At 43.8% G+C, this 17437-nt stretch overlaps 1 protein-coding gene across 2 annotated transcripts in view; it reads left to right on the top strand.

Annotated features, from left to right (window-relative positions):
• The window catches only part of DIP2C (disco interacting protein 2 homolog C), a 377981-nt gene that overhangs the window by 336225 nt on the left and 24319 nt on the right, over positions 1–17437 (top strand). For both annotated transcript variants that reach the window (XM_081098294.1, XM_081098295.1), the window contains one exon: positions 1107–1277. In XM_081098294.1, coding sequence (XP_080954420.1) covers positions 1107–1277 — 171 coding nt within the window. The remainder of the gene's footprint in view (positions 1–1106; positions 1278–17437) is intronic.

Raw genomic sequence — 17437 nt, 5'->3', positions numbered from 1 at the left:
CTCATGGCAAGCGCAGCCCCTTGCTTTCACGAGGCCCCAGTGTGTGCTGACTCACTAGATTCCTCCTCCTCTGAGCTTTGCTGTTTTGCTCAGCTGACTGATTTGGTGCAGAACAGAGGTGTGCAGACCTTAGAAACAGAGATGCCCTTGATAAGAGATTTTATCTGTGACCTTTGAAGTCTCATGGGACATAAAATGTCTTTTGTCCAAACATTCCGTTTTCCATTCTTGTATTAGAATAGGTTTTCTCACCCTGGCCAGTGTGGCTCAGTTGGTTGGAGCATCGACCTGTGCATCTAAGGGTCGAGGGTTCAATTCTCCGTCAGGGCACATACCCAGGTTTTGGGTTCGATCCCCAATCAGGGAGCGTACAGGAGGCAGCCAATTGATGTTTCTCTCTCACATTCATGTTTCTCACATCCATGTTTCTCTCTCTCTCTCTCCTCCCTCCCTCTCTCCCTCCCTCCCTCCCTCTCTTCCCTTCCTCTCTCTCTAAAGCCAATTTTTAAAAAAGCTTACTCATTTCTCTCCAGTTCCTGTGCATCCGTACCTGTAGGAATCTTTACAAATGCTCCCTTTCTTCCCCAAACCCTGTCCTTTATTTTGTCCAGGACCTTGCTCCTCCTCAACCTTTCTCCTCCTCACTCTTGCTGTTGCTTCTTGCTGTTATTTAAAGCATGTTTGTAACTACATCCTTGATAATCTGTTATCTATGTGATTGATTTTTTTTTACACATGCTAGACCAGCCGTGGGCAAACTACGGCCCGCGAGCCGGATCCGGCCCGTTCGGCTGTTCTATCCGGCCCGCGGAGCCGAAAGAGCGGAGGGTTCTCTTGCTCTCCCCTCCGCTCCTTCACCAGCAGCAGTGTTAACATGGCAACGTCGGGAAACACGGCCACAGCTCCTTCTTCTGAGTCCAGTTTAAGAACTCATTGTGGCCCTCGAGTCAAAAAGTTTGCCCACCCCTGTCCTAGACTGTTTCAATTAATAGCGTGGAACGTTTCAACCCTGGAAATGGACATCTGCTGTGCGGATGGCCTGGTTCCGGAGGTCACACACCTACGCACTTGGAAGGCTGATCTCTTACCGCTGCTGTCGTTTCTAGGCACGAGGACTGGACTTGTCCCGCGTGCGGACGTGTGTGGTGGTGGCAGAAGAACGGCCTCGAATAGCACTCACCCAGTCCTTCTCAAAACTGTTCAAAGACCTGGGCCTCCATCCACGGGCAGTTAGCACCTCGTTTGGCTGTCGAGTGAACCTGGCCATTTGCTTGCAGGTGAGTTTTTTTGATGCCATCCGTACTGGGGTGACAGAGTCGCTGTTAATGACACGTGGGCAACACATGCTCAGGCTCACCCTACTTCCCTTGACTGACGCTTAGCTACGTTTAGAAGATGTGATTGGTGCACAGTGTTTCTTCCTTCTTATTGTTTTTATTCTGTATTTGTCAGTAGCCATCTTACCTAGTAATAGACAAACATGTAAATTGACCGTCTCTCCGCTATGCTCAGCCAATCAAGGGGGTATGCAAATTAACCCAACAAAGATGGCGGTTAATTTGCATATGTATTGCGAAGTGGTGGAGCGAAGACTGAAGGCTCTGGCCGGAAGAGCAAAAACAGAAGGCTCCAGCCGGAACAGCGAAGGCTTGGGTCCCGGATACCAGAGGAAAACCGGTGCTGGCAGCCAGGGGAAGGGAAGGCCTACTGCGCGAATCTCTTCGTGCAACGGGCCTCTAGTTGTTCATAATTAGCATTCCTGGGACCTTTTAACTTTTGTAACAGGAGCACTGTTTGTCTGCAGTTGGGCTTTCTAAAGGCTAGGCACTAGACAAATGTTTCATTGTGGCAAGAAATCTTGTCTTTTGAAGTACTTAGTCTTGTGTATGTAGACAGTGATTTCTGCAGGAAGAATTCCAAACATGAAGCAGGTTTGGCAGTTTGCTGCTATGGTGGCAATTTAGAAATAACAATTACAGCTGCACTTCTGTGGCATAGGCGTGAGGCCGCCCTCCTAAGGTAGCCTTGCATTAACCATCGCTAAAAAACATACATACTTATTTTCTTTCTTTATTAGTCCGCTGCTGAGTATCTCCACTACTCCTTTCTCTTTCTGAACTAACGTGAGGTCCAGTCCGTGGCGATCACTTTGCCAGGTCGGGAGGCCTGAGAGAAAGGAAGGGAAAGTGGTGTAGGAATGTTCTCCCCTGGGCCCTGCCCACAACTTCACCCAGGACAGGCTCAGTTGCAGAGTTTGTTTGTCAAACATATTAAAACAATAAAGGCTTGACTCACAGCAGGTGCTGGAACGAAGGCCAGTTGACACAAGTCACCCTGGCCTCTACTCCCTGCCCACCCACTCTCTCTAAGTTTCTCTAAAGTGGTTGCTCACAACCAAGTTCTTGTCCTCATTGCACATTTCCTCGTAATCAGTGAGAAGGGCAGTAAAAACACAGATAATGTTTTTGAGAAAGTGAAGAAAATATTTTTAGTCAAAATAAACAGCGTGAGAGGGTGAAGAATGGCTCGGACACACAGGAGGCAGTTTTAGGGAGGGTGGCCGAGGAGGCTTCTCTAGGAGGTGACGTGGCTGCCGAGTGCCCTGTGACGTGAACCAAGTGCAGAATTCAGGCACAGGTGGCAGGGAGTGCAAAGCCTTGAGGCTGGTCAGCGAAACGTCCACTTTCTGTTCTGATCTTTCAGAAGTTAGAAATGTGTGATGATGGCACCACACACACAGAGCCAGCTGTTATTTTGTTTTGCTCCTGTGGGTGGGCACCATCATTCAGTCCTACTGTCACTCAGAATCAGCCAGCACACTACAGCTGGTGTGACCGAATTAGAGCCGTTCTTAGTAGCTGCTGTGTCAACTCCAATCAGAAGCCTCAAGGAAGCATGAAGCAGGAAGAAACAAAAATAATGGAAAAATTACCTCTGGTGAATGGATATTAAAAGAACAATCTCAGGCATAGCCCAGGTCTGAGGGCAGAAATCCCATGTCTCTTGCTCCCCGTGTACTTCTAAGGGGTCTGGTGCATAATAAATGTTTTCGAAAGTAATACCAAAAATACAGGTTAGCCAATCAACAAATAATACCCATAATTTCATCTACCCAGAGATCATTAATCCCTTAATGTAAATAGTAATAATAATAATAAACACAAAAGGCTAAAATATTCCAAATTCTGTACCTGAATATTTAAAGGGGTTGAAAAATATACACTTCACTGCTGGTGGGAATGCAGACTGCTACAGCCACTATGAAAAACAGTATGGCATTTCCTCAAAAAAATTAAAAATGGAACTGCCATTTGACCCAGTAATCCCACTTCTAGGAATATATCCTAAAAAAAAAAAAAAAAGAAACACCAATAAGAAAGGATATATGCACCCCTATGTTCATAGCAGCACAATTTACAATAGCTAAGATTTGGAAACAGCCTAAATGCCCATCAGCAGATGAATGGATTAGAAAACTGTGGTACATCTACACGATGGAATACTATGCTGCTGTAAAAAAGAAGGAACTCTTACCATTTGCAACAGCATGTATGGAACTAGAGAGCATTATGCTAAGTGAAATAAGCCCATCAGCGAAAGAAAAATACCACATGATCTCACTCATTTATGGATAATAAAGACCATTATAAACTGATGAACAAAAATAGATACAGAGGCAGAGAAGCATTGAACAGACTGTCAAACTACAGCGGGAAGGCCGGGGAGGGGTGGGGGTGGGGGGTAAGAGATCAACCAAAGGACCAGTATGCATGCATATAAGCATAACCAATGGACGCAAGACACTGGGGGGGGGGGCGCGCATTGAGGGCATGTGCGGGCGGGGGGGGGGGGAGCCTGGGGGGAGGTCAGTTGGAAAACCAAAAGGAGACATATGTACTACTATTTGTAATACTTTAAACAATAAAAAAAAAAAAAAGGAAAATAAAGTTGGCCTTGTGAGCTGATAAGCTGCAAGTCCTTACAGCCGGGAGAAAAAAAAGAAAGAAAGAAAAAGATACAGGGTTTTCCCTTTGGAGCAGCAGCTGCTAATATATGTGAAATCGGTGAATGGATGTATTTGTTTCCAGTCGATTTGTTGTTTTTGACAGTATTGTTTTCTCAGTCGGATTGCCTGTCATCCTTACTCCATGGGCCTGCAGTTTGGCTCCAGGAGTTTTAGCAGGGGCAGCCTGTTAGAAGGGAGGCGTCTCGACCTCTGTCCAAACGAGGAACGGAGCCACATCCAGGGGATGCGGAGTTAGTTTACAGGCTGTGGTCTCTGGCAGTGTTGTGTGAGGTCCGTGGGTACCACCTTCCAGAGGGTTCCCTGTTCGGGGAAAGGCAGAGTGAAACAACTGACATGTTTCCATGGCTGAGAATGAAGCGTATCTGACACATGAGAATGTAAAGCTATACAGAGATAAATTAGGGTGTGTTTTTTTTTCATTTTGCTTTGAAGAATAGTCTTCATTGATGGCACCTGAACCTTTCAGGATCCAACCTCAAGCTTCTCTTCCCCTCTTAACAATCTGATATGAAATGACAGTGTCTGCCGTAGAGTCATTCATGCTTTCGCTTCCTGACACCCCGACCCGCTGTCCTGGCCCTGAAATGGGCTGCCGCCATCGTCATGTGGCGGACACCGCTTCCTTTCCAGGTCACCTTTCCCATCCCTGCAGCTGGACGTATCTTCTTCCGTCGACTTCCCGTGGCCCATTGTCTCTCCCACTTTATACTTTCTAGCACTTTTTATAAAAACTTATCTACCCCACTTCCGGCCCTGTGCTCTGTGAAAAGCTGTTGGAGAACTCAGTGCCTCCCAAAGTCAGTCACTTCTTGAAGTGAATCCATTTCTTGGAAGTCCTGAGTGCAGTCCCTGCTCCTGCACACCCGACTCACATGAGAGAATAACCCTTCAGACAGGCCTCCTGTGTGAAGGGGGTTCATGGCAGCACTGAATTTTCTCGGGAATGAAGCACAGGGTGAAGCTCAGCAAGCGGACGTCCACCATGTCACCTGTCACACTTCCTTGTGAGCAGAAAGCAGGGTGTAGCGCTCTTCAGGCTTCCCGCAGCATTGGCATCTCCGACAGCAGGTCCAGGCTGCACCATAAAAAAAAAAAAAAAAAAAAAAAGGCATTCACGCTCAGCCAAAAAAAAAGCAACACTGTTCTTTAACAAGTGTATTGGACCCTTCAGTGCTAGGCAGCATCTAGTGTCTATCCCCACAGCTCATGGAGGGGGAGTTCAGTCATTTCATTGAACAATGAGAGAAACAGGCTCAGAGAAGCGAAGTGAAGCTTTCCTGATGGACAAAGCAGGGAGCTAAGCAGCCACAGAACACGGTCTCCCTGCTCGCAGACTATAGAAGCCAGGCAGCCAGTGTTTTCAACAAAGCCAGCATTGTGCAGCTTTGTTAGGTGCCAGTTCTACTTGTGAGTATCCAATGAAATAACAGCTCTGTAAACTTCCGGTTTTGCAAAATTGAACTGTGTGCAGGCAGAGTAGCCTGTCTTCTGGGGTTTTTTTTGTTTGTTTGTTTAAATATATTTTATTAATTTTTTACAGAGAGGAAGAGCGAGGGATAGAGAGTTGGAAACATGGATGAGAGAGAAACCTCGATCAGCTGCCTCTTGCACACCCCCCACTGGGGATGTGCCCGCAACCAAGGTACATGCCCTTGACCGGAATCGAACCTGGGACCCTTCAGTCCGCAGGCTGACGCTCTATACACTGAGCCAAATCGGTTAGGGCCTGTCTTCTGTTTTTAACTGTTTCCTTTCCTCTAACATTTTAAATCAAAATTCCTGTTTCTGTGTGAGCTAAATGGAATAGTTCAAAAGACACACATCTCTGTGCGGAATGTGCTGTGAAAGGCGGGCTTCCCTCTGCTGGCACTGTTGGCGCGGAGCAGGGTATGGGGGTGCAGGGGACGCCCACCAGGAGCGGCTTTGTGCCCAAGCCCAGAGCAGTGCTGCCATGACTTCATGGCACCTGCTCTCGTGCTGTTATGTGAAACCCTGGTGTGTGTTTCAGATAAGCAAAATTTATGAAAAATAACAAATATTGCCAGGTACACAAATGGGCAAATATAAAAATTTAAATTAGACACTCTTAAAGATAGAAAAGTAGAAAATGGTGGCAATGTCTGTGAAGCTGTTTTTTCAGCTCTTGAATTTTGGAAACTGAGTGACTTGTTTGCCCAAGTATCATTTTGAGACAGGAATGGCCACATCAATTATTTTGACATGGAATTCCATGTCAGGGCTTTAGGAATGGACTCCTAACGCCGTGTGGGTGACTTTGACTTTTCCTGAACTATTGGTATGTTGGAGACTCTGCAGAAGAAAAATGTAGAAGTACGAGCCATTTGTTAAACGTAGGAATGGCATTTCCCAGCATCTTTAGCTGTTAAAAAATGGCTTTAATTTAAAACGATTTCAGTTGGTTGGATTTATGACAAAAGTAGACAGTAGAAAGATCACATTAATAACTTCTGAGTTTAATTGGCTTTAACATAAATTTCCCTTAGTCCTCTTAAGAAGTGTCACTTGTTTATTAACCTCTGCCTGTAGCCACAATTACTCTTCTCAGAGTATAAGCTGAAAGGTCTTTGGTTCTATTAGATTTAGAAATTTACTTCATTGTAACAGAAAAATTAGCATCCTGCTCACCCGCGGAAGGGAGGGGGGAATGGGGTCTTCTATTTTCCAAAACAGATTTCATTGTTTGCTCTGTTAGGGAAAACCTTTAAGCCACCTGACACAGAAACTTTGTTATTTTGTAGAAAAATAACGATTCGTTTATCTGAAAGGAAAGTTTTATTGTGAATAGCTGTGTAGAAATACAGTGGGGCCTTGACTTACGAGTTTAATTCGTTCTGAGACCGAGCTCATTAAGGAGCTCGTTAACTCAAATTACTCTAGCAACTCAATGCAAAAAATCAGCGGAGAGACAGCTGGTATCTCAAAAAACTCGTTAGTCGGGACACTCGTAAGTCAAGGCCCCACTGTAAATCAATAGTAATAGTAAACCTTAAATCTTGAAATTCATACAATGAAAGAGAAAGACGGCCATTCTGATGAGGAGAGGTAGACTCATTGATTGTTGAAAAAATCGGAGGCTCAGAGGGCGATGTAAATCTTTAGTAATTCTCAAAATAAAATGAATAGTCTTAGTAAGACTTCCATTAATTTGAGCTCTCAATTTATTTTCCCCTCCACTGCTTTTAGAAGAGGGAAGTGAAAGTAAACCAGGTGCTGCTGGCTGTTTATGCTCCAGGGGATTGGTCACATTCAGCTGAAACTGTCACAGCTTCTCCCACTGGTGTATGTTGTCCCAGACCATGAAAATTGACACTGGAGACCATGGGCCCCCTACTCTTAATTACCCAGAGTGTCAGTCATTCCACCTGGTAGGCAGCAGGAACCTCCTGGCAACTGAAATGAGCAGGAATCTGTCATGCTGTCATTGGTGTGCCCTCAGAAGCACGGAGGCGCTAAGGGCCAGGTTTAGGACTGTGCAGCTGGGGATCTGTACCACCAACCAGCTGGCCAGGCACCACCATGAGCACATCTGCAGCCTGGCCCCCATCACGGACACCCCACTGCCAAGGACGAGAGCGTGCTCCCTTGTGCTATGCGTGGATGCAGCTAATCAGCAGGCTTGGTTACCTACCCACAGGCTGGCTTCCAGGAAAGCTGGGAAAGAGAGCACTGGATATTTTTAGTTACTATAGAGGGACAGAGGCTCTCGTATGCAGCCAGGTTCCTAAAGTGGAGGAGTTCCCCCAAATACAGAAAGAGGGTTCAGATGCTTGGTGACCAGAAGTGAATGACCAGTGGTTACTTCAGCTCATCCTGTTGGCTGCCCAACATTAACACATACTCCATGCCATTCTTTTTTTTTAAATATGTTTTTATTGATTTCAGAGAGAAAGGGAGAGAGGGAGAGAGAAACGTTAATGCTGAGAGAGAATCATTGATTGGCTGCCTCCTGCACACCCCCTACTGGGGATTGAGCCTGCAACCCAGGCATATGCCCTGACTGAGAATCAAACCATGACCTCCAGTTTCATAGGTTGACACTCAACCACCAAGCCACATCGGCTGGGCTCTTCATCCCATTCTTAAACATCATTACCACTCCCCCCCAAAAACAAACAAACATGATAATGTAACGTTTACTAACCAATAATACATCCACCCTCTGTTCAGAGAGATCAACTGAAGCCTCAGCAGTTACTGAGACCAGTTTCCAGGTCCAGGGTTTCTGGGTAACGACCATTTTACCACGGATATTCTGCAAGGTGTAGACTAGATCGAACGTTCACCGCCATGGACGGAAGGGAGAGGAAAGGAGGGGCGTACTCACTCATTCCTCCGTACGTTTTGGATGTCTGATGTGTGCTGGGCACTGGCCATTACCCCTTGCAAGCACTCGGCTGGCGCGGCCAGGTGCTCAGTATGCCTTTCCATCTGAACCTTCAGAAACTTTGGAAATAGCCCCGGGAGAGTTTAGGGGCCTAGTAGACTATGATCAGATGTCCAGCACATGTTGAGCTCACAAGCTTTACACCACATGTTCAGTTTGGTTTTGGGTAATCTCTTGGCACATGACCAAGTGATTCCTTACCAGTCATAGAAAGTTTTCAGCCTTGAATCAAGAATAGAAGTGTCCGAGCTTCTCCTTTGTTCTTTAACCTCAGCAGCATCCACAGAAACAGCAGTGATTTCAAGTCGTTCTGTGGACCAGAGAGTAAAGAGCTTGGCCTGCGACCACACGGTCTCATCACACAGACCCAGCTCTGGTGGCCGAGCTGGAAGCAGAAACATGAAATGTGAATGAGTGGGCGTGGCTGTGTTCCTGGAAGACTGCAGCAATAGGGGGCCTTCTTTTTTTTTTCTTTTTTTCTTTTTTTGGCTCAGGGGTTTCTTTAGTCAGTGTGCCAATTCATGGCATGGACCACCACAGTCCAGCCTAGCAAACAAGCCAAGTTTTCACTCCCTCTGAAGAAAAAATAAAAATAAATGTACGAATGAATGAAATAGAAAGTAGATGAATGGGGGAAATCAAGAAGGCAAAAGTTGAGTCTTCATCAAATTTAGTAAGTTTGATAAACTTCTAGCAATACTGACTGTTAGACAAAGAAGAGACAGACTAATGGTGTCAAGTGCTGGCGAGGATGGGGGCAGTTTTGGAGCCTTGGACTTCGCTGTTGGGTTGGCACAGCTGCTTTGGAGAGCAGTGTGTCCGTTTCTTGTGCAGTTGAACATGGACTTACCCTGTGACCTAGCAATTCCATTCCTGGGTGTTTACCCACGAGATGAAAAGGTGTGTTCTCTCAGGGGCCTACACAGGTTTATAGCAGCCTTGTTCATAATCGTCAAGAGTTAGGAACAGCTTGGAGTCCACTAACTGAGGCTGAAGGGCAGGAGTCGTCTGCCCGGGCAATGGAATGCTATTTGGTCATGGCAGGGAGTAGACGGCTTCTACGTGGAGCAGCATGGAAGTCTCTCAGGACCAGTTTGCTGAGTGAAGGAAGCCTGACACAGAAGGCTGTATACCATGTAAGGTTCCTGAGGCAAAACTGGAGGCACAAGAGTCAGATCACTGCAAAGCGGCAGTACAGGACTTTTGAAGTGACGAAAACTTTCTGTCTTGACTGTGAAACTGGTTATATGACTGTATACACTTGACAAAATCAACTTGTACACCTAAGGGTAAATTTTATTGCATGCAAATTATACTTAGAGACATCTGACAGATCAGGAGGGAGGGAACAAGTTCAAGTCTTAGAAATCGGGTTCCTGATTAGCCAAGATGAAGCAGCAGGGACCAGATTTGCTCTCTCTTATGAAGCAAAGAGTAGACAGGTATATAAAGAAGACACTGGACCCCTAGCAGCACGAAACAGATCCCTGAGAGACAAGCTTCCCCTGTGACTTCCTCAGATTGCTGCCTTGAGAGAGTGTGTGAACTACGGTGCAGGGAGTGGAACCGAGGCAGGGCCCCGGGTGCTCCTTGAGCGGAGGAGATGGAGCTGAGGGCTGCTACCGCTCACAGAACAGGGTGCCGGAGAGATCCTCCCCAAGTGTCCACAGAGGACCTCCCCACGTATCCAGGTGAACACCAGTCAGCTTACCCCGATTAAAGCATCATTTTATATAAGGAACTAACCAAAGCCAGGACAGAACCAGCCAAAGGCTTCAAGGGACTAGTGCTTCTTCCTCCCAGTCAGACTGAAAATCTCACCAGCCACGAGAGCACCGCTCTGGGCCCACCTAACCAACCTTAAAAGGAAGAGCTACATGGGCAGTGGGAGTGGGCTGGGAGAGGTCAATGGGGGAGAAAGGAAACATATGCAATACTTTCAACAATAAAAAATTAAAAAAAGAAAAAGAAGAACCTTGAGGATCAAGCTCTTTCCAAGTAATTTGATGTGGAACAAAGCTCAAGAATTTACAGGAATGCCCTGACATGGTAGCTCAGTTGGTTAACGCATCACCCTGATTCACCAAAGTTGCAGGTTCTATCCCCAGTCAGGGCACATACAAGAATCAACCAGTGAATGCATAAATAAATTAAATAACAAATCTCTCCCTCCCTTTTTTCCTCCCTCCTTTACCCCTCTCCTTCCCTCCCTTTTCCTCCCTCCCTCCATCCGTCCCTTCCGCTCTCTCTCTCAAACCAATAAATAGTAAGAATTTTTTTAAGAATTTATAGGAATACAAATATATACAGCACCCAACAAAGTCAAATTACAATGTCTGACATCCTATCAAAAATTACCAGGCATACCAGGAAGCAGGTAAATACCAATCAAAACTGAACAAAACTGACACAGATACAGATTTTGGGTCCAAGGACAATAAAAGGGTTATTTTAACCATATTTCAGATATTCAAAAGTTAAGAAGAAACAGAATGTTGAAAAGGAAAAAAGCTGAAATTGAACTTATAGAAGTGAAAACTATAATATGTGAGATGAAAAATATACTGGATGAAAATAACAGAAGAGAAGATTAGTGAACTTGAACACATAGCAGTAGAAACTTTCCAAAATAAAACATAGAAAAAATAATTTTAAGAAATGGAAAACTACACGGGACTTAATATACATATAATTGAAGTCCCACCCCCAAAAAAAAGAGGAACGAGGGGATTTCAGAAAAAGTACATGAAGAAATATTCAAATTTGATCAAACTATAAACCTACAAATCCCAGCGCTCAGCTACCTCTAACATAACATGAAGGACAGTGATCAATTAAGTTGCTCAAAACCAATGATACAAGGAAAGTCTTAAAAACAGCCAAGAAAAAAAATCAAGTTACACAGGAACAAAGATGAGGATGACTTAAAATTCTTTATCAGAAATGATGTAAGAAAGAAGAAAGCAGAGAACTTTCTATAAATACTGAGAGAAAAATATTGGCAACCTAGAATTTTATATTCAGTGGAAATATTTTTGAAGAGCAAAGGCTAAATAAAAACTTTTTAGCCTCACAAACGCTATGAATTTACTGCCAGCAGACCCACACAGTGAGAAATATGAACAGAAATCCTTTAGGCAAAAGAGAAATGATACTAGATTGAAATCTAGGTCTGCACAAGTAATGCTGGAAATGGCAACTGCATAGGTCAACTTGCAATATTTTTTTTTTTTTTGAACAACAAAAGTGTATTTATTGTCTCATGGTTTTGGAGGCTGGAAGTCTGAAGTCAGGGGTCAGCAGGGTTGGTTCCTCCTGGAGCCTGTGGGGAAGGATCTGCTCAGGCCTCTCCCTTGGCTGGTAGACAGCACTTTTCTCCTGTGTTTCTACACACATTCAACCTGTAATGCTCTGTGTGTTGCTCGTAATAGTAGATTGAAATATAGTAAAAAATACTTCTCAGAAATATGGACATTATATCATAAAATAATTATTTTCACTATTAACTTGTGTTATAATTTAAAAATCTCCTCCAATAGAGATTTAATTCTTTTAAAAGTAAGTTGAGTTGCCCTAGCCAGTTTTGCTCAGTGGGTAGAGCATCAGCCCATGGACTAAAGGGTCCAAGGTTCGATTCTGGTAAAGGCATGTACCTCAGTTGCAGGCCCAGCCCCTGTGGAGCCTGTGTGGGAGGCAACCAGTTGATGTGTGTGTCTCTCTCTCTCTCTCTTTTTTTTAAATCTAAATGATTCTATTTATTCTAGTTGGAAACCCAGCATTGGGCTGCTGCCCCCCCCTCTTCCCCTCCATGTTTCTGTGTAATAACACAAGCCTCTTCAGTTCCAGATTCTACCACCATAACTCATATTGCATCAGGGCAATAGCCTTTAGAGAAGTTGCTTCTTCCTTCTGGGCTTCAAATTCTTCATCTTTATAGAAGAGGCTGTACCAGTTCCATCTAGAAATCTATCCTCCAAGCATTGCTTATAATAGCAAAAACTTGGAAGAAATATAAGTGCCTATCAATGGAGAAATAGTTTAATAAATTATGATACATTTATACGATAGATGACAGCATAGGTGCTCAAAAGGGAAATCCATATGAGCTGATACAGAAAAATGTACTCTTCTGAGGATACAGCTCTGCATTTTGGAAACGTATTGTCACCACGACTCTGATGAAGATAAAAAACATTTCAACTTTGGCTCCTGACTCTGTTGCTCGTGCAATCTTCAGTTAGTCTATTTTCTCTTGTTTGTCAGTTCCTTAACCTACAACCACTAACTCTTTCACCTCTTTCTTTAAACAAAACAAGAAAGCCTTGCCAAAACAAGGCCACCAAAAATTGATCAGCTGCCTCCCAAAAAAAATTGAGAGGAAGAGAGAGAGATACAGGCTCACTTTGTAATTCACCCCTCGGGTAAAAGCGACTCCTATTTCACTATGACAGTGGTTACTTGATGCCAAAATACAGTGCTGGAATAAAAGCATCCAGATTACTCTCTAAATAGAAGTCCAATTTTCAGGAAATAAATAGAAGAAAACTTTTAAATTTGTCCTTTTTAACCTCAGATTGTCATTTTCCCGTCAGCCTCATTTACATAATATGCAAATTTTACCTTCGATTTTACTAGAATAAACTGCCCAGAAAAAAACCCCAAAACATTTCTATTGCTCTACAACTATCCCTCATGCCATTTTTCCATCAGTCCCTCCCCATCCACACAGAGGCAACCACTATTCTGATGATTCTAACAACATTGTTTCATTTTGTCTCTTCTTAAAAAAAAAAGGTGTTTTTTTAATTATTCAGCCAAGTTGTTGAAAGTAACAGTCGTTTTCTTTTTGTTGCTATTGTACACTGAATGTTTGTGCCCCCTCACCCCCAGTTCCTGTGTTGCAGCTTTAACCCCCAATATGTCTGTATTTACAAATGCAATCTTTATGGAAATAATTACGGTTAAATGAGATCATAGGGGTGGGACCAGCCCTATGATACCAGCAAGCTTGCTCTCTCCAGTGCTGAGAAAAGGTCATGTGAGCACAGCAGGATGGCAGCCACCTGTAAGCCAGAAGAAGAGGCCTCAGAACAAAACCTACTTTGCCAGCATCTTGATCTTGAACTTCCCAGCCTCCAGAACTGTGAGAAGTACATTTATGTTTACTAGTAAGTCACCCACGTCTGTGGCATTTTGACTGGACTTGCTGAGCAGTAGTCCATTGTTTGTCTGTAGACCAGGGTTGTCTTATTCTCTATAGATCGATATTTGAGCTGTTCCAGTTTTTGGCCATTATGTATAAAGTTGTGAGCCCTGGTTGGTTTGCTCCGTGGTTAGAGTGTCAGCCCGCACACCAAAGGGTCTTGGGTTCAATTCCTGGTCAAGGGCATTTACCTCAGTTGCAGGTTCGCTCCTCGCCCCCAGTCTGGGCATGTGTGGGAGGCAACCAGTTGATGTGTCTCTTTCACATCGATGTTTCTTCTTTTTTTTTTTAATTAAATCTTTATTGTTCAGATTATTACATTTGTTCCTCTTTTCCCCCCCCCTCATAACTCCCCTCCTCCCAGTTCCCGCCCCACCCTCCGCCCTCACTCCCCACCCACTGTCCTCATCCATAGGTGCACGATTTTTGTCCAGTCTCTTCCCGCATCTCCCACACCCCTTTCCCCGACCAAGAATAGTCAGTCCATTCCCTATCTATGTCCCTGATTCTATTATGATCACCAGATTATTTATTCACTTGATTCTTAGATTCACTTGTTGATAGATGCATGTTTGTTGTTCATAATTTGTATCTTTACCTTTTTCTTCTTCTTCCTCTTCTTAAAGGATACCTTTCAGCATTTCATATAATACTGGTTTGGTGGTGATGAACTCCTTTAGCTTTTCCTTATCTGTGAAGCTCTTTATCTGACCTTCAGTTCTGAATGATAGCTTTGCTGGATAAAGTAATCTTGGTTGTAGGTTCTTGGCATGCATCACTTTGAATATTTCTTGCCATTCCTTTCTGGCCTGCAAAGTTTCTGTTGAGAAATCAGCTGACAGTTGTATTGGTATTCCCTTGTAGGTAATGAGTTTCTTTCTCTTGCTGCTTTTAAGATTCTCTCTTTGTCTTTTGCTCTTGGCATTTTAATTATGATGTGTCTTGGTGTGGTCCTCTTTGGATTCCTTTTGTTTGGGGTTCTCTGCGCTTCCTGGACCTGTAAGTCTATTTCTTTCACCAGGTGGGGGAAGTTTTCTGTCATTATTTCTTCAAATAGGTTTTCAATATCTTGCTCTCTCTCATCTTCTGGCACCCCTATAATTCTGATGTTGGTCTGCTTGAAGCTGTCCCAGAGGCTCCTTACACTATCTTCATATTTTTGGATTCTTTTTTCATTTTGCTTTTCTGGTTGGGTGTTTTTTGCTTCTTCGCATTTCAAATCTTTGCCTTGATCCTTGTGCTCCTCTGGTCTGCTGTTGGGAGTCTGTATAGTATTCGTTATTTCAGTCCGTGTATGCTTAATTTCTAGTTGGTTCTTTATCATAACATCGAGGGTCTCATTAGATTTCTTGAGGATCTCACTACATTTATCGGCGGCTTCTAGACAGTTCTTGAGAGACCTTAAAAGTGTGGTTCTGAACTCAATATCCTCCATTGACAGTTTTGTCCTGTTTCTTTGTCTCCGCATTTTTTATGCTTTCTTGGTGCACCCCCTAGTGGTCTTTGTGCGCAGTCTTGTTGTAGTTAAGCTTTGATTGTTGTCAGCAATACCGGGGGTGATTTGATCTCCAGGCTAACTGGCTATGAGAGTCCACTGTGTCTGCAGTGGGAGAGCTTCTGTGCTGGATCTCTAGGGCGGTGCTAATCTAGCGTTTGCCTAAGGCTATCCGGCAAATGGCTCTGTGCAGGGCTTGGGCGGGGCGGGTCCCCGGGGATCTACAGGGCGGGCCGGAGCAATCAGTTATGGCTGCTCTCAGTTCTGTCCCTAGGGGCTCTGCCTCACAGAGTCCCAGCAACCGCTGCAAACCTCGGAGAGAGAGCTGCCTTTGAGTTCCGACCGAAGCCAGACAGTCCCGCTTCTCCCATTTGAGTCTGGGTCCCTAGAGACTCGCCCGGATCTGGAGCTCAGAATCTGAAACTCCCTCCCGATTGAAAACAACAACCGCGCCCTCCGCCTCCAGCCCGCTCTGCGCGCACTCCGCACCTGAGTATTTCACTTCAGCACTGCGCCTCCTCTGAGTCTGGGTATGATATTCTCTTTCCTCCTAGTTGTAGAATTTCCACTCAGCCAGCCTTCCTGTGGTTCTGAATGATGTCCATTCCGTCTTTTAGTTGTTTTTTGAAGTGGTTGTTCAAGGCAGCAATCTCCAGCGTTAACCTATGCCGCCATCTTGGTTTCTCCTTTTTCTTGTTATTTAAATCTCTTTAGAAGGTAGCTGACTACTTTCACCCATAATATATTGTGCGATTTATAACATATGAAAAAGCCTTACTGTATGAAAACTTCCCAGAGGTTGAGAGGGGAGAAGTAGAAGTATACTATCTATACTCTTGTAAGGTTCTTATACCATATAAACTGCGATATATTGAAAATATATGCCTTAATAACCACTAAATTCAAACTTTTTAAAAGTTAAAGCTAACATACCTACAGAGGACATAAAATGGATCTATTAAAATATAGTCAATATAAAAGAAGACTAAAAAAAGGAGAAAAAATATGGAATGAATTTTTTTAGAAATGCATAAGATAGATTTAAACATCTTAACATCAGTAATCCACTCCATGAGGTTGGATTCTTAAAAAACAATATCCAGCTATACATAGCCTACAACAAACTGAGTTTAGCTTTTTTTTTTCAACAAACTGAATTTAAAAATAAAGACACAGCTCTGACTCAGTTGATTGGAGTATCAACCTATATACCAAGAAGGTTATGGGTTTGATTCCCAGTCAGGGCACATACCTGGGTTGTGGGTTCAATCCCAGGTGGGGATATGTTCAGGAGGCATCCAATCAATGTCTCTCTCTCTCTCATCGATGTCTCTCTCCCTCCCTCTTTCCCTCCTTCTCTCTCTCCCTTCCTTCTCCTCCCTCCCTTCCATTCTCTCTCTAAAAACACACACACACACACACACACACACACACACACAAAAACATAAACAAACAAACAAGAAAAAACAGTGTATTTATTGACCATTTGTTTTTCTTCCACAGGCTGTTACTCATTTTCTTTGTCTTTCCTTTCATTTCCTTCTGGTCCTTTCTTTAAGTATTTGATGATCTTTAAGTACTTGGGAACAGTTCTATGCATTAGGGATCTCCTCATTTAAATAAAAGCTGGCTTGCTGAAACCGGTTTGGCTCAGTGGATAGAGCCTCGGCCTGCGGACTGAAAGGTCTCGGGTTCGATTCCGGTCAAGGGCATGTACCTGGGTTGCGGGCACATCCCCAGTAGGAGATATGCAGGAGGCAGCTGATCGATGTTTCTCTCTCATCGATGTTTCTAACTCTCTATCTCCCTTCCTCTCTGTAAAAAATCAATAAAATATATATATTTAAAAAAAAGAAGAAGAAAACCTGGCTTGCATTCCTTAGCAAAGATTTTGCTAAATAAGCACTCCTAATATGTATCTTGCGATCTCAGATTGTAATACCTTAGGGTTTTTGAAATTTGGAAACACCTACATGTTAACTCTCTGTCTCCATCTCCAAATACCCTTGACAATGGAGTAGATGGTCTTGTTCCAGTGGCTGTGTATGTTTCCTCCACACACCTGGAAGTTAGGAAATTAGTTCCTAAACATATGTATTTTTTCAAGATATAACCTTGAGCCATTATAACAAAAGTTATTAATTAGATAATATAGAGAGAATACTGACTTTTGTTCCAATTAATATTTAAAGTTCGAGGAATCACAAAGGACACTATTTTAAACCACTGCATTTATCGTGCAGAGATCCAGTAAAAGTCCTCCTTGCCTTCCAAGTGCATGCACCTTCACTGGCCCTGTTCTTCGCC

Source organism: Myotis nattereri (assembly GCF_964212035.1).
Source record: "Myotis nattereri genome assembly, chromosome: 1".
NCBI lineage: Eukaryota > Metazoa > Chordata > Mammalia > Chiroptera > Vespertilionidae > Myotis > Myotis nattereri.
The sequence above is the reverse complement of the archived record's forward strand: the minus strand, read 5'-3'. Positions and strand labels throughout refer to the sequence as shown.